General features: G+C 43.8%; 3 protein-coding genes across 3 annotated transcripts; 1 reads left to right on the forward strand and 2 right to left on the reverse strand.

Moving 5' to 3' along the window:
• Window positions 1-2,049, forward strand: LOC131890759 (micronuclear linker histone polyprotein-like). Its single transcript, XM_059240170.1, has one exon. The coding sequence runs from the start codon at window positions 1-3 to the stop codon at window positions 2,047-2,049; it is 2,049 nt and encodes a 682-aa protein (XP_059096153.1).
• A 4,571-nt stretch (window positions 2,050-6,620) lies between these two features.
• Window positions 6,621-8,215, reverse strand: LOC131890579 (uncharacterized). The gene is made up of 3 exons (XM_059239952.1): window positions 8,058-8,215; window positions 7,008-7,176; window positions 6,621-6,820 (listed from the first exon to the last, which is right to left on the reverse strand). Exons 1-3 carry the CDS (start codon window positions 8,119-8,121, stop codon window positions 6,670-6,672), a joined length of 384 nt encoding a protein of 127 aa, XP_059095935.1. The 5' UTR covers window positions 8,122-8,215; the 3' UTR covers window positions 6,621-6,669.
• A 2,387-nt stretch (window positions 8,216-10,602) lies between these two features.
• Window positions 10,603-13,892, reverse strand: LOC131890576 (serine-arginine protein 55-like). The gene is made up of 5 exons (XM_059239949.1): window positions 13,570-13,892; window positions 12,373-12,574; window positions 11,156-11,229; window positions 10,900-11,076; window positions 10,603-10,823 (listed from the first exon to the last, which is right to left on the reverse strand). The coding sequence occupies exons 1-5, from the start codon at window positions 13,767-13,769 to the stop codon at window positions 10,706-10,708; spliced, it is 771 nt and encodes a 256-aa protein (XP_059095932.1). The 5' UTR covers window positions 13,770-13,892; the 3' UTR covers window positions 10,603-10,705.
• Between the last annotated feature and the right edge of the window lie 10,007 nt (window positions 13,893-23,899).

Consider the following 23,899-nt stretch of genomic DNA (forward strand, 5'->3'; position numbering starts at 1 on the left):
ATGAATACTGTGCAAACCTATTTGAAGAGCCGCGAAAATTTTAACACGAATCCACTGACCAAACCTAATCGGAACGAAGATGAGTGGGAGACACGACGGAAAGTGGACACGATCACCACCAAGAATCTCGAGCATCAAACCAGGCGACAGGTGGTCCTCAATGACGGAAGGGTGATCCAAGAGGATGACCCCAATGTGATTGTGAATACCATCGAAGACCACCAGACCCACGAGGACTCCGGTGATGAGGCTCGCATGCATTTGAACGACCCCGATTGGCGAGCATCCTCCGCCCAACCAGGACAAAACGTGTTGGGCGAGAAGTACGAAAAAAATGTTCACACCCACGACATCCAACAACGATCCCACACCACAGCTGCTGCCAACAACATTGGAGAGCTCACCCACACGGATGTGGACAAGGTGATCAAGTATGGGAGAGATGTGAAAAGCCTGGCGAGGCCCTTCCAAGATAAAGAAAATGCACTTGTGATCCCAGCCAGACAGATTCATCACGATAGCCAACACAAACGCTCCGTTGACACCGAGGAAGCCAGAGAGGTCACCAGGATGCACAATGGCCGCGTCTTAACCGATCGCTACGTGACCCATGAAGTGGTCCAAGACAACGGCGACCAGACACCGGACGACGGAACGTCCACGGAAGAGGAGTTCCGCGATGCCGATGCCAGGGGTTATTCCCATCGAAAAGAAGACAGATATGTGGACTATTACAAAGTGCCTCAAGGCCGACCCATTTCGGAGGGCAAGCTATTTCGCCACGGTGTTCATCTGACCTCTGAGGACAAAACCTCGCGACCCATCGATGCCTGGCCCAAGCGATCTCGACACCATGCTCTTCAATACGATGAACACAGTGACTCGACCACAAACTACTCGGAGAGCCGTCCTCCACGACCTCACCGGCCCTCTTCGCGGAGTCGGGGCAGTCACTCCTCCGCCGAGCGGAGAGGCCGTTTGCCCAGCAGTGAGAGGTCATACCCGGCTTCCTCCCATTCCCGGCGACCCACTCATCATCCGGAGAGAGGATATCACACCATTGAAAGAAGTCAGCGAGTTGACCAAAGAGGCCCATTCTTCAAAAAGAACAAACCCTATGAGAGTCGCCGAACAGAGAGTGACAATTTGTCCCAAAGGTCCAAATCCATGTCCAGAGCCTCTCATGATCAACCGCTGGGATCCGATTCGATACGCTCGGATTTGGACTCCGATCGAGAGAGCCGCTTGAGGCGAGCCATGTCTTTCAACAGCTCCAAGTCCCTGGATCGAAACAAACGTGAGTCGTCCTCGAAGAGTCTTTTGGACTCGGTCAAGTCCCTGTATTCGAGCATCAAGAAGAGTGGCAAGAAGAAGAAGAAGTCAAACAACAAGCAATCCCGTCGTCCCGAGAGTGCTTCCAAAGATTGGTTCGATCGAGGCAGTACGGGCTCCAGTACCCCCACTCGACCTCCGCGAAGACACCGCTTGTCTTCTCAAGGTAGCTCGCACTATCGAGAACCGTCTCGAGCTCCCGAGGGGAGTCAGTACACGGACAACTCATCCGGAAGACATTGGCAAACCTACTCGGCCAGCACAGGCACCAGTCGTCACCCCAGTCCCCACTCTACCTTGACGAAGCCCCAGCCCAAGCCCCGTCACCGGGGTTATGGCGGGAGTAGTGTGAACCTCTCCACTCAAACTCCGTCGAGTGGTGGGACAAACTATAATACCACGACGACGTCAAGTGTTGTCACTCGAAGCCATCCCAGTGACTCGTTGTCCCGCCGAGGTCGCACGGCCAAAGTGGAACGACGCAAGACCATTGCCTCGTACGATGACTTGGGGGAGAATCGTGATCCACCCCGTTTCGAGGAGCACCGTCGGCGAGACGTCTCTTCCAGTCGGTTCTTTGGGCAGGACGATGAAGTGGACGACCGAGATCGGCCGGCACCCAACATGAGGAAATATCTCTTGAGTGGGGTCAACCTGGCTCGAAGACAGAGCATGACTAGGGATCCAGAGACAAGGCCAATGGTCAAGGCCATTTGAAAGTAGTGACAAATAGATAGATAGCTGGATATTTGCTTCGCTCGCTCGTATGTACTAATAACCGTCGTCGGAAAGGTGAACTACTCATGCAACCTCTAATCGTACACTTACGAATGTGTCCTCGACGCGAGGAACGCTCAACTTTCGGTAATAATTATAATATTCAACGTAATCGAATAATACAAGCACACTCTTAATCACTTTGGCGTTCATGTGGCGAGTTCTGGTTCTGCTGAGTGGCTTGCTTGCCTGTGTAGTGTTATTAATATTCGAGATCCCCACAGAGATCAGATGGAAGGGAGTAGCATGTGTAGTGGAAGAAGTAACTGATCCCCATAGGATCCAGAGGATCTAGTGGCTCCCTCAATGCTGGTGGTGGGAGAAATAGGATTAGAGGTTGGAACCAGATCCATCAAACCGGCTGACTTGGACCAATCTCTAAAGTAAACCGATACCACGATGGGGTCTCAAGTTTCCTGGATCTTCCATTTCTCGAGCGACTGGGTCTAATTTGTTTAAAGTAGGTGGGATAAGGCCGAACGAGGGCTCGTTTGATCATTGTCGATCTGCAGGAAGTGGGGCGTGTGCCAGACACTCATCATAACTCATAAGTTTCTTGGACACGCTTCAACATGAATGCCAGAAGCAGAAAGTTTTCCTTCTTTTTTGGAATGGGAGCATCTCCATGAAAGGATCAAGTCCTAATTATGTTTTTGTGACAGCGCATTTACTTAACTAGGAAACCCATGGATACTTATTTTCAGGGCTACTGAACTTGAGGACAGATCAATCCCCTGGGCGACCGCTTTGAAGCCATTGGGAAAGCCCTCGTATATTGAACAACTCGACGCAAGGACGGAAGACCGGCCTTCTTTCAGCGAGTGAGAGAGAAAGAGAGAGAAAGAGAGAGAGAGTGAGAAAGAATGATGACGAAGGTGTTCCGTAAGAACATAAGGCGTTTAGATCCTGGGCTGTCAACACTTCCTCACTATATCAGCATTATATTCAGGTCTGAAGCGACCCAAGCTCGCCTACAGAGGGCCCCATATCCTTCCCAAGTGGTAGGCGACGATCCGATTGAATTTGGAACACTGGCTGAGGTCGAAGCCCTTGTTTGTCTGATCACTCAGAGCAGAGGAGAGAAGAAGGGATCGGAGCGAAGAAAGGACGTGCGAAGGGCCCTTTCATTTCGGGACCCTTCGCAAACGTGCTACTTGAATGCTCGAGTGAATCGGTTAACTATTCTCTCGTCCCTCCCTTTTCGAAACATGAGATAAGGAGTTTATGAAAAACTGTCAAAGCCATCGGGATGCGTTCAAGAGGTTCAAAAGAACCTGCTGATATCCGTTTTCCTCTCGCATTCGCTTGTCGGGCTTGTCGGTGGTCGGGGCGCCTTCCGCGGCGAGTGAGTGAATGAATGAGTTGCGACGGATCATCTGCTCCCAGAACCAAGTATGACAAAATGTGCATCTCACATCCCACGAAAGAGAGAGCAGTCTGTCTCCATACTTTGGAATGCCAAGGAGTTTATCATTGTCGGAGAGTCATTCCCCACGGGCCTCGAGCCCAATGGCTACCACGTGCTCACCTGTCCCCAACCCGGATCCACTGGGATCATCTGACCACGTGAACTCAATCATCCCAATAACCCCCACTAACCAGGGCACGAACAATCAGCAACGACATTCTTTACCCCTGGACGCTGGAATTTGGTCCGTTGACAAGGACGCGAAAACGCGGGTCAATTCCAGACCGGGGATTCTACGGCGAGATCGATACTCGCTCCAATCCAACTCGGGTCTACTGACGGTCGATGAATCGTCCGTGCTAAAGGCCGAACAACCCGGATCTGAAGGGACGGGTGGTCGTCGGATCCCGAGCTTCTCCCCGAGTGTGGTGTCCCCGGATCACTTGAGTCGACCTCGAGGTTCCAACGCCTCTTGGGGCAGTGGTTCGAACTTCAGCTCGCCTTTGGTCAGTTTATTGGGCGAGGAGAAGTTTCGCCGATACTCGGGCTATCACGCCCAAGTGAAGACTCTGACCAAGACTGAGTTATGCTTCTATGGCCTGTTATTAGTGGTGACTTTTGTGTACATTGTGGGGATTGCCACGGCAGTGATTTTGTTATTCTTTCATCGATGGATTTTTGAATGAGGACAAGTTCCCCTGGAACGTGGAATGTTCCTCCTTGATTCTTTCTTCATCAGTGTGAGATCTGCGAGCAATGGGAAAAACCGAAGACATTGCTTCCATTCCTCGTTGCTGCTGCTGTTTATGTGTTCTTCTTAGACCCTCCAGTCTCGTTAATTAACCAATACAAAACGTAGGAAATGACTGACAAAAGCCATCCGCCCTCCATTGTAACCATCGAGGATCGGATTTTAGAATCCTCTGCCAGGTCCAATGCCGTACCAAAGCCGCGGACCAGCTTGACCCGACTTGCCAGCCGCCAATCCTCCTCCTCGAGGGTACCACCCACTTCTTGCCCATCCGACCAAAACATGATCATTTGCACACAGAGCCAAATCGAGCATTCGAGTACTAGAACTAATTGTGATTCTCCGAAGCAACCTCGATGTGGCATCTTTCTGGTGTTTGTCAACAAGGCCACGTCTGTGGATAACGGGGCCTTCTTTGTCATGCTGATGGCTGTATTCTTATTCTTCATTCTCTCCATTGGTGTAGCTTTGTTCCTACTTTCAATATACATCTGGATCAATTAAATCCGCCAAGGTGTCAAGCATACGTACGTAGCCATCGTTTTCCTACCCTCGCCATCCCTCCTAACTAGCACAGTTCGTCAAGGACAGACCCCGTAGACAAAAGAGTCGAAGGTACACGACGTATTTTTAGTTAGTTACCCGCTCACTCATTGCCCAATTAATAGAGCCTCCGTCGACTCGTTTTGGTATTGTCATTTTTGTTTCAAAGTTTGGACGGACCCCACGGGAAGTTCTTGCGATTGGAATAGACTTCTAGGGCCTCTGTTGCTCAGACAGGTTAACCATTATGTACCATCATTCAGTCATACGGGAGATGACGGTGAGTAGCATGCTCATCTTCACTCATCTTCGTTGGTTCGACGCGCCCAAAATGGCTTGCGTAACACCCTAAGAATCATTGAACAGGGCAATTACAAAGCAGTTTTACCTCTTCTCGCACAGACCAGAACCACCCTTCCATAAGACGACGAATGTGAGTTAGCTCGTGATCCAAAAATGGTGCCTTTTTCGCCAGTTTTTGTGCTCTCATTGACCTTCGCCATTGCACAATCGGTGGACTTGTCAAACATTATCGGCAACTACCTTGAAGCGGAGCTGCAAGAAGAGGCCACCAACTTCATCACCACCCCTGACAAAACCACTACCAATGCCAATCCTACGGGTCATATTGCAGAGGAAAGTTTCTGGATTCCCAATATTCGTGATGTGGTCACTCAGTTCAACTTATTCGTGCCTCGTACGGACCCCGTTGTGGACGTCAGGGAACCAGTCGATAATCTGGAGACCACGACAGCTTGGGTATGGCCTTCAAATACGACCACCACACTGACCACCTTGGTACCCGACCTTGAGGAGGCAACGTCCACGCCCACACCTACCGGTGGAACAGAAGAGCCGCAGGATGCAATAAGTCCAATCGAATGGAACCCTTCAGTGGAACTAGCGGCAGATTTACCACCACCTTCCACGGAAAAAATGGATTTGTTCGAACCCATGGATTTTTTCATGAGCACCACGCAAACAACCATCGAAGACGTTGAAAGTACCACAATTGAAACAACGGAATTCAACACAATGATGCCCTTGACCACCCAAGTGCCTGACCTTGAGGAGATTATTTCCACACCCCAACCTTTGGGAGAGGATGACAAGCCCCAAGAAGGAACTCTTCGACCCATTGAGTGGAACCTCATAGAAGAACTGTCGGAGGATCTGACACCTCCCTCAGCTTCACCTGCGCATGCTTCTACCACGCCCCTGCCAACCACATTCGTTGTTCCAAATTTAGTTTTAGAAAACATCGAGGCGACCTCCGAAATAGATTTAATTGAAGAAACCACGCTTGAGCCTAAATTAGAGGAAACCACTTCAATGAACGAGGAACCCCAACCTGGTCAGATTTATGGCGAGGTTTTAGTCGGAGATAAGGCCCCTTTGGTCGAAGACGATCCCAACGGAATGGAAACCAATAATTTGACACCCATGGCAGTGGAATTCCCCTGCCTGGATTCCAAAGCGTCTGTGAGTTTTTTCAACGACTCGTCAGAGCTTGAGAGTCAAATCGGATCCCCAGGCTTGGTTTTCACAGCGCCCACCACGCGTTTGGGCCAAAATGGAGTCACTTTTGAGCGAGTGATTGTTCGTGGAATCTGTTGTTGGGAAACGTTCCGTCGAATACGATTCACGGGCAAAATGATCCGCATTTGTCCTGGCAAGTATTCGGCGCGAGATATCACGGGATCCTTGTGGCGCATTCGGTCCCTTCGTCCCGTGGATCATTTCGCACAAAGACGGAAAGAGTTGCAGAGTATTGGTTCTTAGGTGAACGGACTTCAAAAGGGACACACATTTTCGCCACCGAATCGGTGGTGTACGTATATATTTTGTGGAACAAGACTTAGAAGCGATTTCTGACATTATCAATCAAATTTCCCCACCGATTGTTTCCTCCTCCGCATTGGCAATGAAATTCCGAGGAACAATCACCCCCTTGGAACCCCAGTAAAACGCAACTCACGTGGCAAGTGTTCGGGCCACCCAGATTGCATCTAGAAAAAAGTAGAAAATAGAAATCTAGTGTAACTCTTTCGTGTCACATCTTCAATATTTGATTGATGTATCTTGTCTAACCTTAGCGCTTGATAGTAAGCTACACTTCTTTCATCATTCTCAGATCATGGTTATGAGATCTCGCTTCAAGTTCGGACCCAATATGGGTCGAGTATAGCATCTTACCGGATTCCTCGTCGCTCCTTGGAACAATCACACTCATAAGCTTTTGAAGCGGTGCCCCAAGCGCAATTTCCGTCCTTGTAGCCAATGCTCTTACAGAAGAGGGTACACGTTTCCATTCCTCCCAAGGCACAAATGGTATCCCGCTTGGTGCGTTGCCGAGTTGTCATCCCTGTGTCAAAAGAATCGGATGTGCAACAATCAATGTGGAACAAAGTTCGATCCTCATGAGATCCCGCATGGGTTGGTAGGAGACGACATTCGATTTGTGCACTCAGGACTCCCTTGGGACTCCCCAATGATAAACAGAAATCCATTCTAATTGTGATTGTTTCTTGCATACAGTTATGAGCAATGATTGCGTACTATGAACATACATTTACTTTGTTTCAGTTTCAGCTTTGATCGACTTTTCAAAAATGTAGATTGCTTTCGACGCATCTTCGTTTCAGCGAATGATGTTAGCATGTTTGCGAGATGATGTCATTGATTTCTTCCAAACTTGAAAGACGGCCAGATATTAGATAAATAAACTGCAAACTTTGACCCCACTATTCCAGTTCTTGTCACGTACGTACAATTCATATTAGGTATTGGGTCTCATGCTTAATGAATTTTAACAATCGACAGTGTTCCAAAGAGCATTATCTTTGTTCCATCCTATTGCACTTAGAGTGTAGCAAAAGTTTCGGAAGGAAAATAGTCTTGCTTTTGCTACAAGGTTCCAAAATATGTACATGTTTGCCCAAAATCAGGCTATCTTTGGGTTGTTGTCATTCTGAAATCATGTCAATATAGATTCCACTGGCGGTGGTTTGAAAAAGCTTTTTTGGTTGAAACTTTCTTAATATCGTTTAAAACGATGAGGCGGGAGTCAATTAATGAGGAGTCTGGAAAGTAATCCTTGTAGCGTCCTTTAACGAAGCCTCCAAAGTTTCCAGGCAAGAATCCAAATCAGTGAAGCTTTCTCCCGTCTCAAGACGAGCATTCGAATCATTTGATATTTGGGGGGGATTCCCTAATCAGAGTGGGACGCCAAAGTTTTCCTCTTACCCACGACAAAGGATACCATTGCCCAACACAAGAGCAAGGAAAATAAACGTCGACAGCTCCACATGTTTCAAATGACTGATTGAAGAACATGCTCCTCATCTTCTTCTTGTTCTTTTGTCTGGCCAGTAAAAACTCAGCCTGCTTTGGAGGGGTTTCCAAGACTGGGGAAAACTTGGTACTCGAGGAAAACCCCGTCAAGAAACTGTTATTAGCTCAGAGCAAAAGAAGAAGATGAACCGGTTGAGGTCAGGACAATGCAGCAGCAGATGATGAGATCATTTCCACAACATCGATTTATTATCAAAAACTCCAATCAGGGAGGGAATTTGTTCTCTCCAAGGATCATGTCACCACCAGACAGAGAGGGTCGGTAGGGTTGGGAGAAACGTAACTTTAATCCAGATGAATCCAATGCATTTTGCTTCACACAAGTTGGTTGGGTCAGAAAGTGTTCGCCAATTTTGAGCTCAATCAGAGGTCTGTGTCAAAAGTAAAAACTCTTGAAAAGCTCTTGAAACTCTAGATGGTGCATTTACACGAGTTATGTTTGGACACATAATTTGACAAACAATTTCGGAAACATTAGACATCTGAAAAAGTGGACTAAATGCATTGCTTTCAATATGTATGTATTCGGACGTGTAGGCAAGGTCCGGTACCAGCAAACATACTTACCTGCCAATGCCAGTGAAGCAAAATTGGCGATTCGAACTGGTTTTAACGAAGCTGACCTTTGCTCATATAGCAATGTGAAAGAAGGGTCAGCTTCTCGTAAACGTGTGTGAAGCACCAAACTTGCATTACTGACACTAGTACCAGCAAACAAACGAACCTGCCAAAGCTTGCCTAAACGTCCCCATAGGTGTTCACAAAATTTAGCATCGTTCCTTTTTAATAATACCGCATATCAATTCAATTCGAAAATGTTACCAAGGTCTCAGTGCGTTAAGATCATTTATGCATTGATTCAAATTAATTTAAGCCTTGTTCTTAACCATGGTCCAAAGTCTTTGTCACTATTTCGAAATGAGTCAACATAACTGATCTGAAAAATACGGGGGGGGGGCTCAGACAAGGTCATGGTAAAAAAAAAAAAATAGTCCCCTTTTTCAGATGTCTAACATTTTCGGAATTGTTTGTCAAATCATGCGTCCAAATACATCTCGTTTTAATGTACCATTACCAAAATGGTGCTAGCACATTCAATTTGTGCCCTCAGTGGGCTGGCTTTTAAATACTCATAACCTAAATACTCATGACTTTTGATACACACTTTCGATTGAGCTTAAAACTGACCAGTGCTTTTTAAGTCTAAAAGGCCCAACTGATATGAAAGGAAACACATTCGATTGATTGGGATGAAATTTACTCATTTTCCCCCAATATCGACTTTGTCCAGTGGTGACGTCGTCCTCTCTCCAAAACAAAGACACATATCGGAGCTTTTTACGTTGTTCCAGTTCAACAAAAGCAATTCGAACAAATCTTTAGCCCCCCTCTAGCACTAGTGCTGGGGCGAGTCCCAACTCGATTCCAAGTGCACTCGAGTTTTTATTCCTCCATTTTGGATAAATTGACCGAACTTATCAATACAAAGAAGAAAAAAAATGTCTTTTTTTTTCTTTGAATTTCGCAAGACGAGTCTTTTTGCTAGACTTGACTCTGGTAAAAGGCTCGAGTCCAGCAACAAGCCAAAAAATCATATGGCTGTTATGAGTCCGACTTTGGCCGGACTCGCCCCAGCACTACCTGGCACCTTAAATTTTGCTTACTGTTGTGCATTTCTTTGCAAAAATGGTCTGTGATAAAGGGTGGCCGGAGATAACGACAATTTCACAATTGCTATTGTACAAATAGTCGCTCAATGGTTCAAATCAAAATCCCTCGCCAAAAGTCCACTTTTTTTGGACTCGCCCCAGCAGTTCTAGTAAATACCCAGGGGCTTTTTTCTTTCATTTGGCTTAATTTGGGGGAAACGTGTCTGTTCAGCATCTACAAGATCATAAGACCAACTCTCGACAAATTGGTACTCCTTCCCCAGAAGTTTCATTGTTTCGATAGCCATCTAAATAACCTTAGATTGGAAAATAGCCTTTCGGGTGGCCCACTTTTCGTGTTAACAGATGTATGTAGAAGATAGGTTTGAATTATTCCACCTAATTTGCTGAAGTAAGGACCAAGGAATGTGTTTTGATATGGTCTTTTTTAGCTCGCATGGCAGAATAACTTGTTTCTTCTTATTGATCGACTATTTGTACCAGAAACTTTAATTTGATGCACATCGGTTAATTTTCTTACAGACTAGCCAGAATATTCCAGAAAATATACCAGTTCAGCAGAATATGCCCGATTGTTTTTCCCTTTCTTCGTGGGGGGTCTTAAAAAAGCTGGAGTCGACAAAAACACCGCTGACCTCGACATCAATTGAGCAAATCGTTCGGTTTTAGCCTTTTGGTCAAATGCTCTTTCTTTTTCGGACACCTTGTAAATTAATATAAGGTCTGAACTCAAGTTGACCTATCTGGGAGTTCATGAACTTCTCTACTTGAGGCGAATGAAACTTTATTCTGTTTGCCGAAAAAACATGAAATGACACGATTTTGGATACTTGAACGGTACTTGGGAGTACATGTTTGTGTAGTTGAGGATTAATCATCCTTGGGTCGGCTCTCAGAGCGGCTTCTAGATCGTGATCGAGCGTTACCATTTGGGCTCCGGGATCGAGAGCGACTCCTTGAAGCCGGGGTACGGGAGCGAGAGCGAGACCTGAATGAGAAGGAGCAGAGATTTGGCTAATGAGTGCGGGTTGGCTTACAGTTTTGGTTGAAGACATTAAGATTACCTGGACCGGGAGCGAGATCGGGAACGGCTGCGGCTCCTAGATCGAGAGTCGGATCTGGAACGAGAACGATCCTTCCGCTTCTCTTGGCTCAGACGAAGGCGTCTTCCATCCAAATCGGTTCCATCCAAACGATCCAAGGCGTTTTCCATGCCCTTGCGATCCCCAAATTCGACAATACTAGGAACAAAAAGAGACGCTAAGGTTAAGCACACGCTTCGGAGAGGTTGTTGTTAGTCCAGTGTCAGAAATAGCTCACCCTTCTCCAACTCTCGGCTTGTGGGCGTTGGTGTAGGTGATCTCGCCACAGGGACGGAAATAATCCTTCAAGTCCTGGAATAATCCATGATTCATTAGAACACCGCGGATGAGACTGCGATATCAACATAAAATGCCTGATAAGTGATGATCTGAGACCAACGACTTCTGGTACACCCCAGCATCTAGAATCAAAAGAAAGACCCAGACCTCCCCCAAATTGCGGGTAGGGTGAATTTGGTTGGTAGTGATAGTTTACCTTTGGTCAGAACGCCCGGGATCGGTTGGGATCAGTCTAGGATCCACTGGAACCACCACCCCAAAGTGGGCTTTAGTTTCCCGCCCGCCTGCCACAAAGTTATTTGTTGGACAAATGCCACTACGATACACCACCCAAATTACGGAAAACAAGGTCGGAAACGACGAGGATGACGAGGGGTCGGTCCTGCGGCCCACAGATTCAGATTGCACTGGCCAGTCATTCCGTCGAGGAGTCCATCGACCGATCGAAGGACTGACTCACGGAATGGTACATGAGCGGGGGAAGAGCCCGAAAGCTTTGAAAGGACATTGCCACTTCCACAAAAACCCGACCCAGTTCGCCGCCGGGGCCAATACGATCGCCCAGTTCGAGTTTGATTGAGCCCAGGTGGGCGGGTGGATGTAAAATCAGGGCGAAGTGTCGGTTCGGTCAAGGACCAGAGGCACCGGGACGTACGGTATGTATGTATCTAGAGGTGGACGCGCCACCATGGGAAGGGCTTCGAACTTGGCTACAAGGGCGTGCGGCTCCTTCCACCCGTGAATATGTGTCTCGGGCCACGGGCTTAACCTCAACAAACGTGAAGGCGACGGGGGAACGTTCTAACCACGGACTCTTAGCGAATTGAGAAGGCGTGATGGGCGGTGGTCGAAATAAGGAGACGAGGGCAAGAAGGCGAGAAGAACCTGGGCCAGTCAGTCAGTCAACCCAGCCCGCCAGCCCGCCAGCCAGCCCGCCAGCCCGCTCGCATGCCTGCATTCCAGCCTGAGAGCTAAGGCTTGGCTTCCGCCTCACGGTCGAATGAAGGGTGGGTGAGTGCCAGCTTGCGTAAGCGGCTGCTTTGAGTCCACACGCCTCAATAAAGGTCATGAGTGTTTCGTTTGGGTCAAAGAGTAACGGATGGCGTTCATCTGGAATTATCACCCCCATCCGCTATCGTCGGGAATGATCCTTACCTGCCAGGACGTCTTGGACGAGAGATTCTCGACCAAAACGCGGTACTCCGTTTTCCGACCAGGCGGGTTGCCTTTACGAAATCCACGACGATCGTTGAAGCGTCCACCCCGAGGGGGGCTGCGACGACCGCCGCCAAAGCGATCGCGGTCGCCGCCACGGGCACCCCCACGATTACGCTCACGAGCCATTTCCACACGGATTCTAAAACAAAAGTCGAACTAAGCATTGGCGAAATCAACGACAGAGGAATGGCTCAGGAATGAATCCAGACAATGAGCTCATTCCACTCAATGATCAAGTCAGGCAGTGGACATTGGTGGAGTTGAGCCACGGTGGCGTTTAGTAAGGACTGTAATACCGACCCTCAACAAATGAAATTAGCTGCCATTTTCGTGGCTTATCCGCTTAACCCCTTCCAAGAACCAATTAAATTCGGCGTCGACCGCAATTCTCAACTCAGATTGGTTGAGGCATAAGGCAATGCGGTCAAGCGGTCAAGGGGATAAGCCACGACAATATCTGCTAGTATCTATTTTAATTAGAGGGTGACATTTGGGGTAATCGTTGGTCTCCACGAATGAGTTGGAAAACCAAAAAAAAACTACCCAATGAAGCAAGACACCCACATTTCGCTGGTTGAACGTAGCCAAACTGGCAGCGTGAACCCTCAAAAAATGTCAATACTCGGATGAGTAGTTCCCATTGATTATTCTAACCTGCCATTTTAGTGGAGACATGACTCTGTACGGCAATCCTGGTATTATATCAAAGTACCCTTGGCAAATCTGGCCGTGAATAATATAATCCATGTCTAACTTTTGATTCTCCCGCTCGTTTGTTTTCACTTCCCCGCCATAAGCTCATAAACCCAAGACAGCTCTGGATTTCCCACTTGGCTTCCCAAGGCGAATGCGAATAGGAGTTACACATGGAGCTAAATTAAATGCCCCTCCCCCCTATTCACGTTTGGGCTGGGCTTTCGTAGGGTATGTTTCGGTGCGGTGATTGAAGGACCGCCCAGGAGTAAAAACCGAGCCTCAGCCTAAGGAAAGGCCAGCCTTGTAAAGTATTACCGGTGGCTCAATACTCCATCAGCGTGGCTTCCCACTCACTCAACCTCTTAGCGATCAAGATTCCCGGGTGGATCCGCCCCCATCCCGCCCTCCCGGGTTACCCTCAAGGCAATCCAATCTCACCTGCCGCCTAGGAAGTCCTTGCCGTCGAGATCGTGGACGGCATCGTCGGCATCGCGGTAATCGTCGAACTCGACGAAGCCGTAACCGTTCTTGAGGGCCACTTCGCGCAGTTTGCCATAGCCTTTGAGGAATTTCTCCACATCGCGTTCACGGGCCGAATCCGGCAAGTTGCCCAAATACACGCGTTGACTGCTCGGCATGGTCCTGTTCCGGGAGAAGGTTAAAACGACGGTCAAAGTTGGGATGGTGGATGGAGGAAACACACAAGAACACGTTTTCAAGATGGCGGAACGATCGATGCCATCAGTTGAACTGAAAAAATGCGCTGGACTCACCTTGAGTGCTGCCAAAAAGAACTAGGGCTCGTTGGGCCTCAACTCTAAACGTGGCCAATTGAATCGCTTCTCATCCATAAAAAATAGGATTCGGTCGCTCCTCTCCCTCCCTGTTTCTTCGTTTACTTTATTTTCAAGGATTATCCGTCAATTACTCGAGATCCAGCCATCTTTTGCTTGCTTCTACTGTTCAGTCAAGGCAATCTGGTCTTTGAAATGCCAAAATGGCAGCTCTGAATTGCCGACGATCGGTGGGTAGTCGGACGAGAGTGACGAATTTGAGCTCCTTGATCGATAAAAAATATCTGAGGTCGGACAGGTCTTTGGGAGGGTGGCTAACAAGCCCTGGTTAATAAAACCCTAATGAAGTTTATCAAAAAGCGCATTTAGAGAGGTCAAATTACTTCAAAATTTACTGATGACGGAATAGTACTCAGAATACAAACATCAAAACATGGCACAATAACATATACACAGTAGTGGATTTGGTCAGCCTTGACGATTGAGGCTAAATGGCGGAAGCCGTGGCTGCTCTCTGGCTTGATTTTTTCAAGCCTAGCGACAGCGATGCCATTTACGAGATTATCCGGCCATATTCATCCTTCAATAGTCCAGTAAATAAGCCCTAAAACACACGAATTCAACTCCGGGACACGATTGAATCCAAGTTAAGATGTACTTAGACGGAAATATCGTCATGTATTTAAGTGTGTCTTAGTTTATCGCCAGGTTTTGAACCAAGATTAAAGACCAATTTAGCAACACTTTCCCGGCGTCTTTCTTGAAACGTTGATCAGCCTCAAGCCATTGTTTCCCCCGGACACAAGCAGGGCTGCCAGAAAGCCGCGGTCGCGGTCAAAATTTCCAAAGATGGCTTGAAACTCAATGGCCATGCCTAATATAGCCCCTAAGTGGCTAGTTTTGACATTCCATGGATACGAGAAGACACTAATGGTTGTTCGCTCCACCCTTAAATGAGCCCCTAAATGACTGCTTTTTGACTGCAAATCCAATTTTGGCCTCTGACTCTGAGTGATTGGGCATTACCAACACAATCATTGGATAAAAAGTTTTGTTTTTTTTGTAAAAAACTCTGTAAGCTTAACATATTTTGGGTGTTAATTCCGCATACCGAGTGCACCAAATCATCGTCTATACTTGTGTGAGGTCTGGATAACCTCATCAATGGGAGGTCTGGCTTTTATTTCTTTTTTTGAGACTTTGGTTACATGTGGTCATTGCCAACAATTTTCGAGCATATTGTGGGTCTAAATTTAAAAATACGCAAAAGAGCCTCTTAAACATCAAAGAACTTCAAAAGAGGGTTGTGGCCAAACTCTTTGCCAACTTTGTCTCAAAATTTGTTTCAGACTCAAGCTCTGCATGACAGTCAAAGCCGGTTTATTTCGTGAAATATAAATCTTTAACGTATGCTTTTCAACTTTGATTTTATGTGTTAAGCTCTTCGACTCATTATGAATGAGCTAACTTCATGAAGTCCATTAAAATCAATTTGTAGATCATAATATGGCGCACCCTGTACAATTTCTTATAATGGTCCTAAACGTCTGCATGAAAAACTCCATGAACCATATCATATCAGACATTCCCTAAGTAGCTAGATGTGACACACTAGTTGAATAGCCTCAAACTGGCTATTTCGAAGCTCGAATTTGGCCTTCAAAAATGATGGCGACCCAGCAATGTTGTATTCAAGATCATGGAAAAATCAAAATGAGATCTGGAAAAAAAAGAAGCAGGGAAAAATCTCCGGTACTTTTTAATATGAAGATACGCAACCAAACAATTCATTTGTTTCCTTAAAAAAAACTTTGTGTACAACATGCCATCGCCTGATGACTATCACCAAAAACGACTTAATTGGCCATGTAAGGTTTCAAATCTTTCCCCTTCGGACATAACACAGAGGCTCAGGGATGGAATGAAAATAAGCCAGAAATTTTGATCTCTTACCTAAACGGCATTTACTTGGCTTGCCCTTTTCTATTGTTATTTTCTTGTCATACATATTTATGATCGAGCCCTTGCAGGGTTCAAAAGGCCTCTCAGAGGGTACTGGTGTATTTGTTGTATTTCAATCCGAAAGCAGGAAGTTGTTCATTGAATGATACCTAGATAAAGTCTCTCACATCTAGGTGTAACCTCCCATTTCTATCCTGGCCTACCTGCACCTAATGAAAGGGACAAAAATGATCTTCTCCATGTATGAGGCCATGATTATTCTTACACAAACGTCAACAAGCTGTTAGGTTCCCTGTAGGTTCTCTCAAAACCGTCATACAAATCAAGTTTTAACCCTCTGATTAAATTAAAACCTATATTGCCATATTCTTTGCAAATAAAAGAACAAAAAGACTGAGGCCAGAAAAGTCTCTTTAAAATTAGAATAATGACGGAGGAGCACAGAGGAGCACGGACTCCACAATGTTTTGGTGGAATGGTACAGTTGTGGAGCATATGGAACCTATGGAATACATTTGGAACACGTTGATGATGGAGACAGAAGCTCAAAAATGAAGAATGATGAGAAAGGATGAATCATTTGAGGAGCAGAAACGAGACTGCACCTTTGATTGTGCAACACCCTCACCGCAAACACAAATTTACTGAGAGTTTTGCTAGAATCTATTTAAAAGAATCCAAAATAAGAATCCCTCTCTCCACCAAACCACGGGTTGTCCGTCATCAGTTAGTGATTGGTCAAGGTTCGACCTCCAGAATCCACGAGTTGGTGCACAATCTTAAATGAATATCATTACGAAACCAAAGAATGACCATAATTTGGCTCAAAGACCCATCACAATTGTGTACATTCACTCTCAGGCCCTCAGAAACTCCCTTTGCCTCATGCATGAGCTGTGGCTCGCTAGTTGGCAGCGTCTGATTAATTCGGCCCCACATGGAAAGAAAAGGTCAGGTCATGGCCAGGTTATTATACTGCTTAACTTTTTTGACAACCTAATCTATAGTAACTTGATTTCGATTTCTAACAGGGTCCGCCAAAATTTCGATTTCCCTTATGAGGTTTCTAGCTCTGTTATTAGTGCTCTGACTTGACACCATTTGAAGCCATTGAATGGAGCAGCAATTTTTTTCCGAGCCTACAACCAATCATTGCTTTCCATTGAAGTCAATTGCAATTAATTCAGTTGTTAAAATGCGAAAAAAAATTCAATTTTGCAAAACGAAGTTGTATTAATGTAAAAAAACTGTTACAATTGAGAAAAGGCCGTTTTTAGTTCTTTTAAGCCTCTTTGTTGCGTTTAGTTGTTACAAAATCTAGGCACGTAACTCTATTTACTAGGTTATCAATTGAGTTTAAAAGATTTTTTTTGTCCAGCATTGTTTGAGATTGGGGACACGTTTTCAAACATGGCTTCAAATGGCACTTTTCTGATAGGGCTATTGTCCCACCATCTAAGAGCCAAGCTCTCAGTTACAGAAAGTGGCGGTTTAAATGCAAAGAGAAGGAAGCCCAGAAAAATGCATTCCCTATTTCTCCAGGCTCTCTCCCTCGGAGTTTACCTCTGAGGACCCTCATGTCTGAATGAGTACGTAAATCTAGAGCCTTCTACATAAATCCAAGAAAAAAATCCATTAATTTGTTAAGTGTATTAGTTACACAGATCTGTTTAATGCTTAAGTGAAATCATTTGTTAGCTTAACCATTCCTTGACCACACTGAGTGGAAATTGAATGCAAATCTTTCAAAATGGGGGGGGGAAGGGGGAAGATGCCAAATTTGTAATTTTAAACAAGCCGCTTTTCTGAAAACTAGCCCTTTGAACGGTATTTAGAGATAGGTACGTAGGTCCGGAAATTGATCACTTCAACTTGAAAACGTCAGCTGATACAGATAGATGCAGGGTGGGCATTTCATTTTTGGACACTTTTGTCCACCCCTGTCCAAAGTGTCCAAAAGTGTCCAAAAATAAGGGTGGACAAAAGTGGACAAAAGTGGACAAAAGTGGACAAAAGTGTCCAAAAGTGTCCAAAAATACGAACCTTTAAAAACTACAAATATAAAGGATATTCTGTATGAAACCTATCCTCTACTTCAAAATTGTTCATTGATGGTTCCAAGAGCAAGATAAGTCTTTAAAACCTTTGCCATATACCTCTAACATACCCAAAAAAGGTATTTGAAAGACAGGTTCTTAACTCTTTTTTTCTTACGTTAGATTAGAAAGCAAGCAGGGAACAAAGTCTCCCTCTAGTAGAATGCAGCTGTTGCAAAGATTCAAAAACTGAAATAGCTAAACATTATATTCTGGTTATCTGGCTTCATTTATTCAACATTATTAACTTTTTGCAAAATATTTTACTTAAAATCATCAGTCATTTGGGATTTCTTCTTAAAAAGTACTAATATTAAAAATTGAATTTCTTACGAATTGCTAAAATCTAATAATGACATATTTTCCTATACTTATGGTTTTTCTCCATAAGTAAGTTAATTGAGACATTGTTAGGCATATTTTTAACTTTTAAAGATGCGCTTGATGTCAGGAAATGAGATTCCCAATGTTTCTTAAGAAACATATATCTTAGTTTTTAGATGTATTATAAAAGTGTAATTCATGCACTTCTTATAAATATGTTATGTATATTACAAATATGAGAAGTATTATTGGACATTTGATATTCAGCTCCTAAGCTTTTTAAAATTATATTCTTTTATCTTTGTTAAAATTACCCAGCACAAATGCCCTGATTATAGTGTGGCTTTGACTTATTAACATTCAAAAATATATTAAAGATATTTGTTTTGACTTTATAAAGCTGTATTGTATCAAGATAACGAATTTCGTTAAGTGTATATCTTGGAAATTAAAAACGTTAGTGAAAAGGCTAGTTCTTACTTTCATATTTATGTGTTTTGAAGAAAGCTTAGATTTTATTGATTACTGATTCTATTTGCTGGTTCACATCTAGATTTGGTAAAGAAATAACATGATTTAGGGTTTAAAAGTGTTTGCTTGTCAATCCCCTTTTGCACAATTGTACTTAATTTTGGACACATTCTGCCCACTTTTGTTCACTTTTGTCCACTTTTGTCCACTTTTGTCCACTTTTGTCCACTTTTGTCCACTTTTGTACACTTTTGTCCACTTTTGGACACTTTGTCACTTGTTGGACACTTTTGGACACTTTTGTCCACTTGGTGTCCAAAAGTCACGCTAATTCTCAAAATTGCCCACCCTGGATAGATGTCATGGTAAGCAAAGCTCTGCTCACCCAGCAAAAAAGCTCCATTGATTTGACGAGACATTCTATTCAAAATATTCTTACCTGCTTACTTGGCAAATTTCTGTGCTTTACACATACCTTGTTATCTCTGTATTGATTCTAAATCAAATAACCATGATAGAGACCATGTTATTGTTTAATAAGTGTAATAAACTCGATTCGGTCCAAACTTGTCCGAGCAGCCTTAGCCAGGCAAACGGCCATTTCGCTTTTTTATTGCCGGCGGTAAGAAAAGAATGGAAATCATTAAACCTCCAAATTCATCCCTCATTGATGTTCTTCTGGAGTCTACTGTTTTAACACCTGACGGCGGTTTTGTTCACAAAATAATTTTGGTAGGATCAAACCCATGACGGGAGACGTAGCAAGCTGGCAGCTCTCATTTTTGCAGACTTTCGCAAACCGAAAACAAAGGGAGTTGAATTTGATTTTCAAATTTGTTGGTAGAACAAATATTGTATAAGATTCAAGTGGCAACACCTGGAATCATAATAACATTTCATTTCAATTATACCGGGGAAATACCACATACCAAATATTTAACTATTCTCATGTAGACTAGTTGGGCAGTGTTTGTGTACAAAACTATAGTACCAGCGAGAAAAGTGACAATTTGATTTTTTTTCAAATATCTCTAACCAAGGAAAGGAAGGAGGTGTTGTAATAAATGTTGACAATGTCAAATACTTCTGTTATTTGTCAGTTCAAGTTCCTCATCAACTGATGAGGTTTTTAAGCAGGTTTTGCCTAGTGCTTTACTCATTTTAAAGAGAATTTGATTGTTTTGATTTCTTTGATGTTCATGGTTATTTCATTTATTGCATAGATTTTTGAAATAAATGTAGAAACTTTTGGTGTAGGAGCAGAGCTGTATATCAAGGAGGTCATTATTTAATAAAAGAACGCACTTAAATGTTTTAGTTAATATGGGCAATCTTATTTTCTTGATACTAGAGCTACAGTCTTAAGTCAATGCCATGACCTAACTTGAGGGTCAAAGGGAAGCCGTGTCGTTCCCTCTTAAGATCCCTGCTCTAACATACTTACCTAATTCTGACGAGGTAGGATTCTCCTTCAAATCCCTTGACCCCTTAAAACGCCAGAAAATAAAGATCGAAGTACTAGACCCTGAACATGACCTATCATGCACCACAAATGAATTTTACCAACATCCAACTCAGACCTAAAATTGCTTCATGTGGGAGGAAACTTTGCCTGAGAAAATGAGAAAAAGGCATCAGTATAAGTAAAATGAATCCTTTGAGAATTCGAGTGATCCATTTCTTTCGCAACACATTTTACTGTTTTGGCTATTGCAGTCTTGAAATCTTTGGGAATTCCAAATACGATTTATACTTTTTGCCTAAATTCGCTTGCTTAATCTTATCACTCTCATTCCCCCTCCCTGTCTTCTCTTGAGCCTTGATTACTTTCCTAAGGCGATTCTTCTATCAAGGAAATTGTCCCGCGTCTCCATTATGTTGATAAATAACTTGCACTTATCTTATTGATTGTTGTCCTCCTATCCTTAACACGGATGTTCCACTCACGAATCAAGGTGAACATTTTTGCAAGCAGCATCAACATTCCAAATCTTTACGGTAAAATTGGGTTTTCAAGAAGCACTCAATCTAGAAAGAAGCGATCGAAAGATCAGAGCTGACACGAGCTTTAATGACAAGAAAAATATTCTGCTTATTGTCCTTGGCCCGACATCCCTTCAGAGTATTGGCGGTCACGCACCTTTGTTCGGCGCCCAGCCAAATGCCATCAGCCACGGGAGTTGACAAAGGATCTGTTCAATCTGACCCATCCACTGTACTGCAATAACCAAGATTTTCATCACTTACCTCTACCTACCTGTCTTTGTACTATCTGTAACTCACCTCTTCCCTTTTTTTCATGTACATTGAACTAATTCTAGTCATACTCATTGTGATATTACTTTCTAGTCAACTATTTTATTGCCTTTACCTTCTTGACATTTTTCTTGTTTTATCAACAAACTCTGTATAATGTATATACATCATATTTTATTTTATAGTTATTTTTACGCCATGACATGACCAAGAGTCGCAATAAAGATTATTATTATTAGTTCTGAACGAATATGACACCTTTTTGTTTGACGGTTGACTATTCTGGATGCCTATACTAAAAAACCAAATCTATTGGAATCCAATATATGAATAATATGCATTCAAATAAGTTAATATTTATGTACAAATCCTTTAGTTGACAATGTCAAATACTTCTGTTATTTGTCAGTTCAAGTTCCTCATCAACTGATGAGGTTTTTAAGCAAGTTTTGCCTAGTGCTTTACTCATTTTAAAGAGAATTTGATTGTTTTTGATTTCTTTGATGTTCATGGTTATTTCATTTATTGTACAGATTTTTGAAATAAATGTAGAAACTTTTGGTGTAGGAGCAGAGCTGTATATCAAGGAGGTCATTATTTAATAAAAGAACGCACTTAAATGTTTTAGGTAATATGGGCAATCTTGTTTTATTGATACTAGAGCTACAGTCTTAAGTCAACGCCTAGGCCTAACTTGAGGGTCAAAGAGAAGCCGTGTCGTTTCCTCTCTTAAGAGTCCCTGCTCAAATTCCTTCATCACCCTTGGGGTCTCTGGCAATGAAGATTAATGGATCAATGTATGCCTGGTACACATTTCTGCTCTCACTCTTGGAAGGGGAGAGAAGGCCTGGCCAGCTAGGCACCGTACAGTAATGGCACATCAATGGGTATAAGATGAAGCCAAGAGTGGCCCAACCTGAACCTTCAATATCTTGAACCCTTTTCTTGTACCATATTCTCTGGCAAAGATCGAAGGCTGCTGACGTTCCCTCCAATACTCCTTTCTCTCGGTCTATATACGCAGTTCTATGAACGAGTACGTACTCGTATACATAGATGGTGCGTGCCAAAAAGAGGCTCCAGCCAACAAGTTGCGAGGCAACACCCGCCAACTCAAACTAGTACATGCTTGTACTAATAGAGGCCAATTGCCATTCGATCGACTGCAAATGGTGCTTGAGCCAGTTGCCTTAATTGTAATCCAGTTGTCTGTTTGCTTATTGTCATTGTGAGGGTGTTGGTGGTATTTCTTTCTCAATGGATGCAGGCCAAGGAGGCTGGTTGGGAGAATACATACGTACGAGAGACTCGTACATAGAGACGAAAGTAGGTGAGAGAACGGCTCTGGCAAACCAGTCCATCGAGAGGAGAATTGAATTACTCGGCCTTGCCCATGTCCACATCCTCAATGCACATATACCTTCATTGGTGTAGCTTGGAAGGAGTGGTGGTGTAAAAAGTACGAGTACATCAACAAAAAGCCATAAAATTAATGAAGTGGCAAGGCAAACATAATCCTTACAGGCTTTGCGATGCACCCTAACCGTCAAGTTCGTGTCCCATGGAAAGATCAAATTGTTTTTTTTTCCCACAGTCTCACAACTCTCCCCAAATGACATATCAAATGATATCTCAGAAAATGTCATTTACAATTCATAATAAATAAAGGTTCGATCCAATCAATGGACAACACTTAGGTCAAGAGAGACCCGGAGAAAGGGGGGCCAATTTTGGGTCCATGGGTCGGAGGGTTATACCATGCGTGGTCAGAAAAGCCACCAACACATCATCCATGTGCATTTCCGTGAGGCTGTGCCTTGCCTGGTATACATCTGGTTTTCAATCTGTGGTTATTGAATAACGACCAAAAGTTTACTTGCGAAGGGTCGGTTGGGGTTCAATGCATTTTCTTATAACATGATGAGCCACAAAATAGAACCTCAAGAAGCAAAAACGCACTAACTGAATTGTGTCAGTGAGGAAAGCAAATTGACGTGACAGGCCCTGAACTGGAATTCGATTGAGATGTTTTGGGCAATTTTGAAAATGAAAGTAAGTGCATTGATGTGACCTTGGTCAACATCCAAGTCAAAGCTCAGAAGAAGAAAAATCATAGCCCACCGACCTGCTCCTAAATGATTCAAGCCCCTGTCAAATTTGATTCAATTAGGGAACAGAGGAGCAATTCCGAAACATATTACAAAAATGAAAAATCCCTATAGCCATTGAAAACTCTAGGTAAGGAACTATAAAATGCCAAAATGCCACGATGTACGAGTAGGTGACTTTGGAATTGTGAAAGGATAAGTACATAGACGCTGTTTTAATGGTGCTTCATCCCTCAATGGCTATAGTCTCACTTAATGATTGAAGAAAAGCCATATCGAATGCACTTTACTGGTTAGGCACCAATGGAGAGCCAAATAGAAATCGAATAACTGTTTATGGCATAACCATTAATGACGCTTAAAAAGGGTAACCAGTATGTAGGATGACGGAATTGTCTTCTCACAATCAAGCTAAAGTTTCAATTTGTAGGCCTAATGACTCCACCGAAGCGTGAGTTATCGTCGTTTAGTGAAGTTGAAACAGTTTTCAGTTCAGACCAGCTAATGGATTTGGCTAAGAGGCAATTGAATACACTTCTCTGTACCAACCAAACACCACAGTTTTTTTTAAAGAGTGAGCAAATGCTCAATTAAAGGCCTAAGACAGTTTTCGTCAGTGAAAGGATATGAAATGCAATTTTAGGTGAACAACCATATATTTCAAATTTCGCACCACAAATCAAATTTCAAATTTTGAGGCGATTAGAATGATTGCCCGGATTTGGTAGCTAAGGCTGGTTCAATTACGGGCATCTAA

The sequence above is a fragment of the Tigriopus californicus genome, chromosome 11 (assembly GCF_007210705.1).
Source record: "Tigriopus californicus strain San Diego chromosome 11, Tcal_SD_v2.1, whole genome shotgun sequence".
Lineage (NCBI taxonomy): Eukaryota > Metazoa > Arthropoda > Copepoda > Harpacticoida > Harpacticidae > Tigriopus > Tigriopus californicus.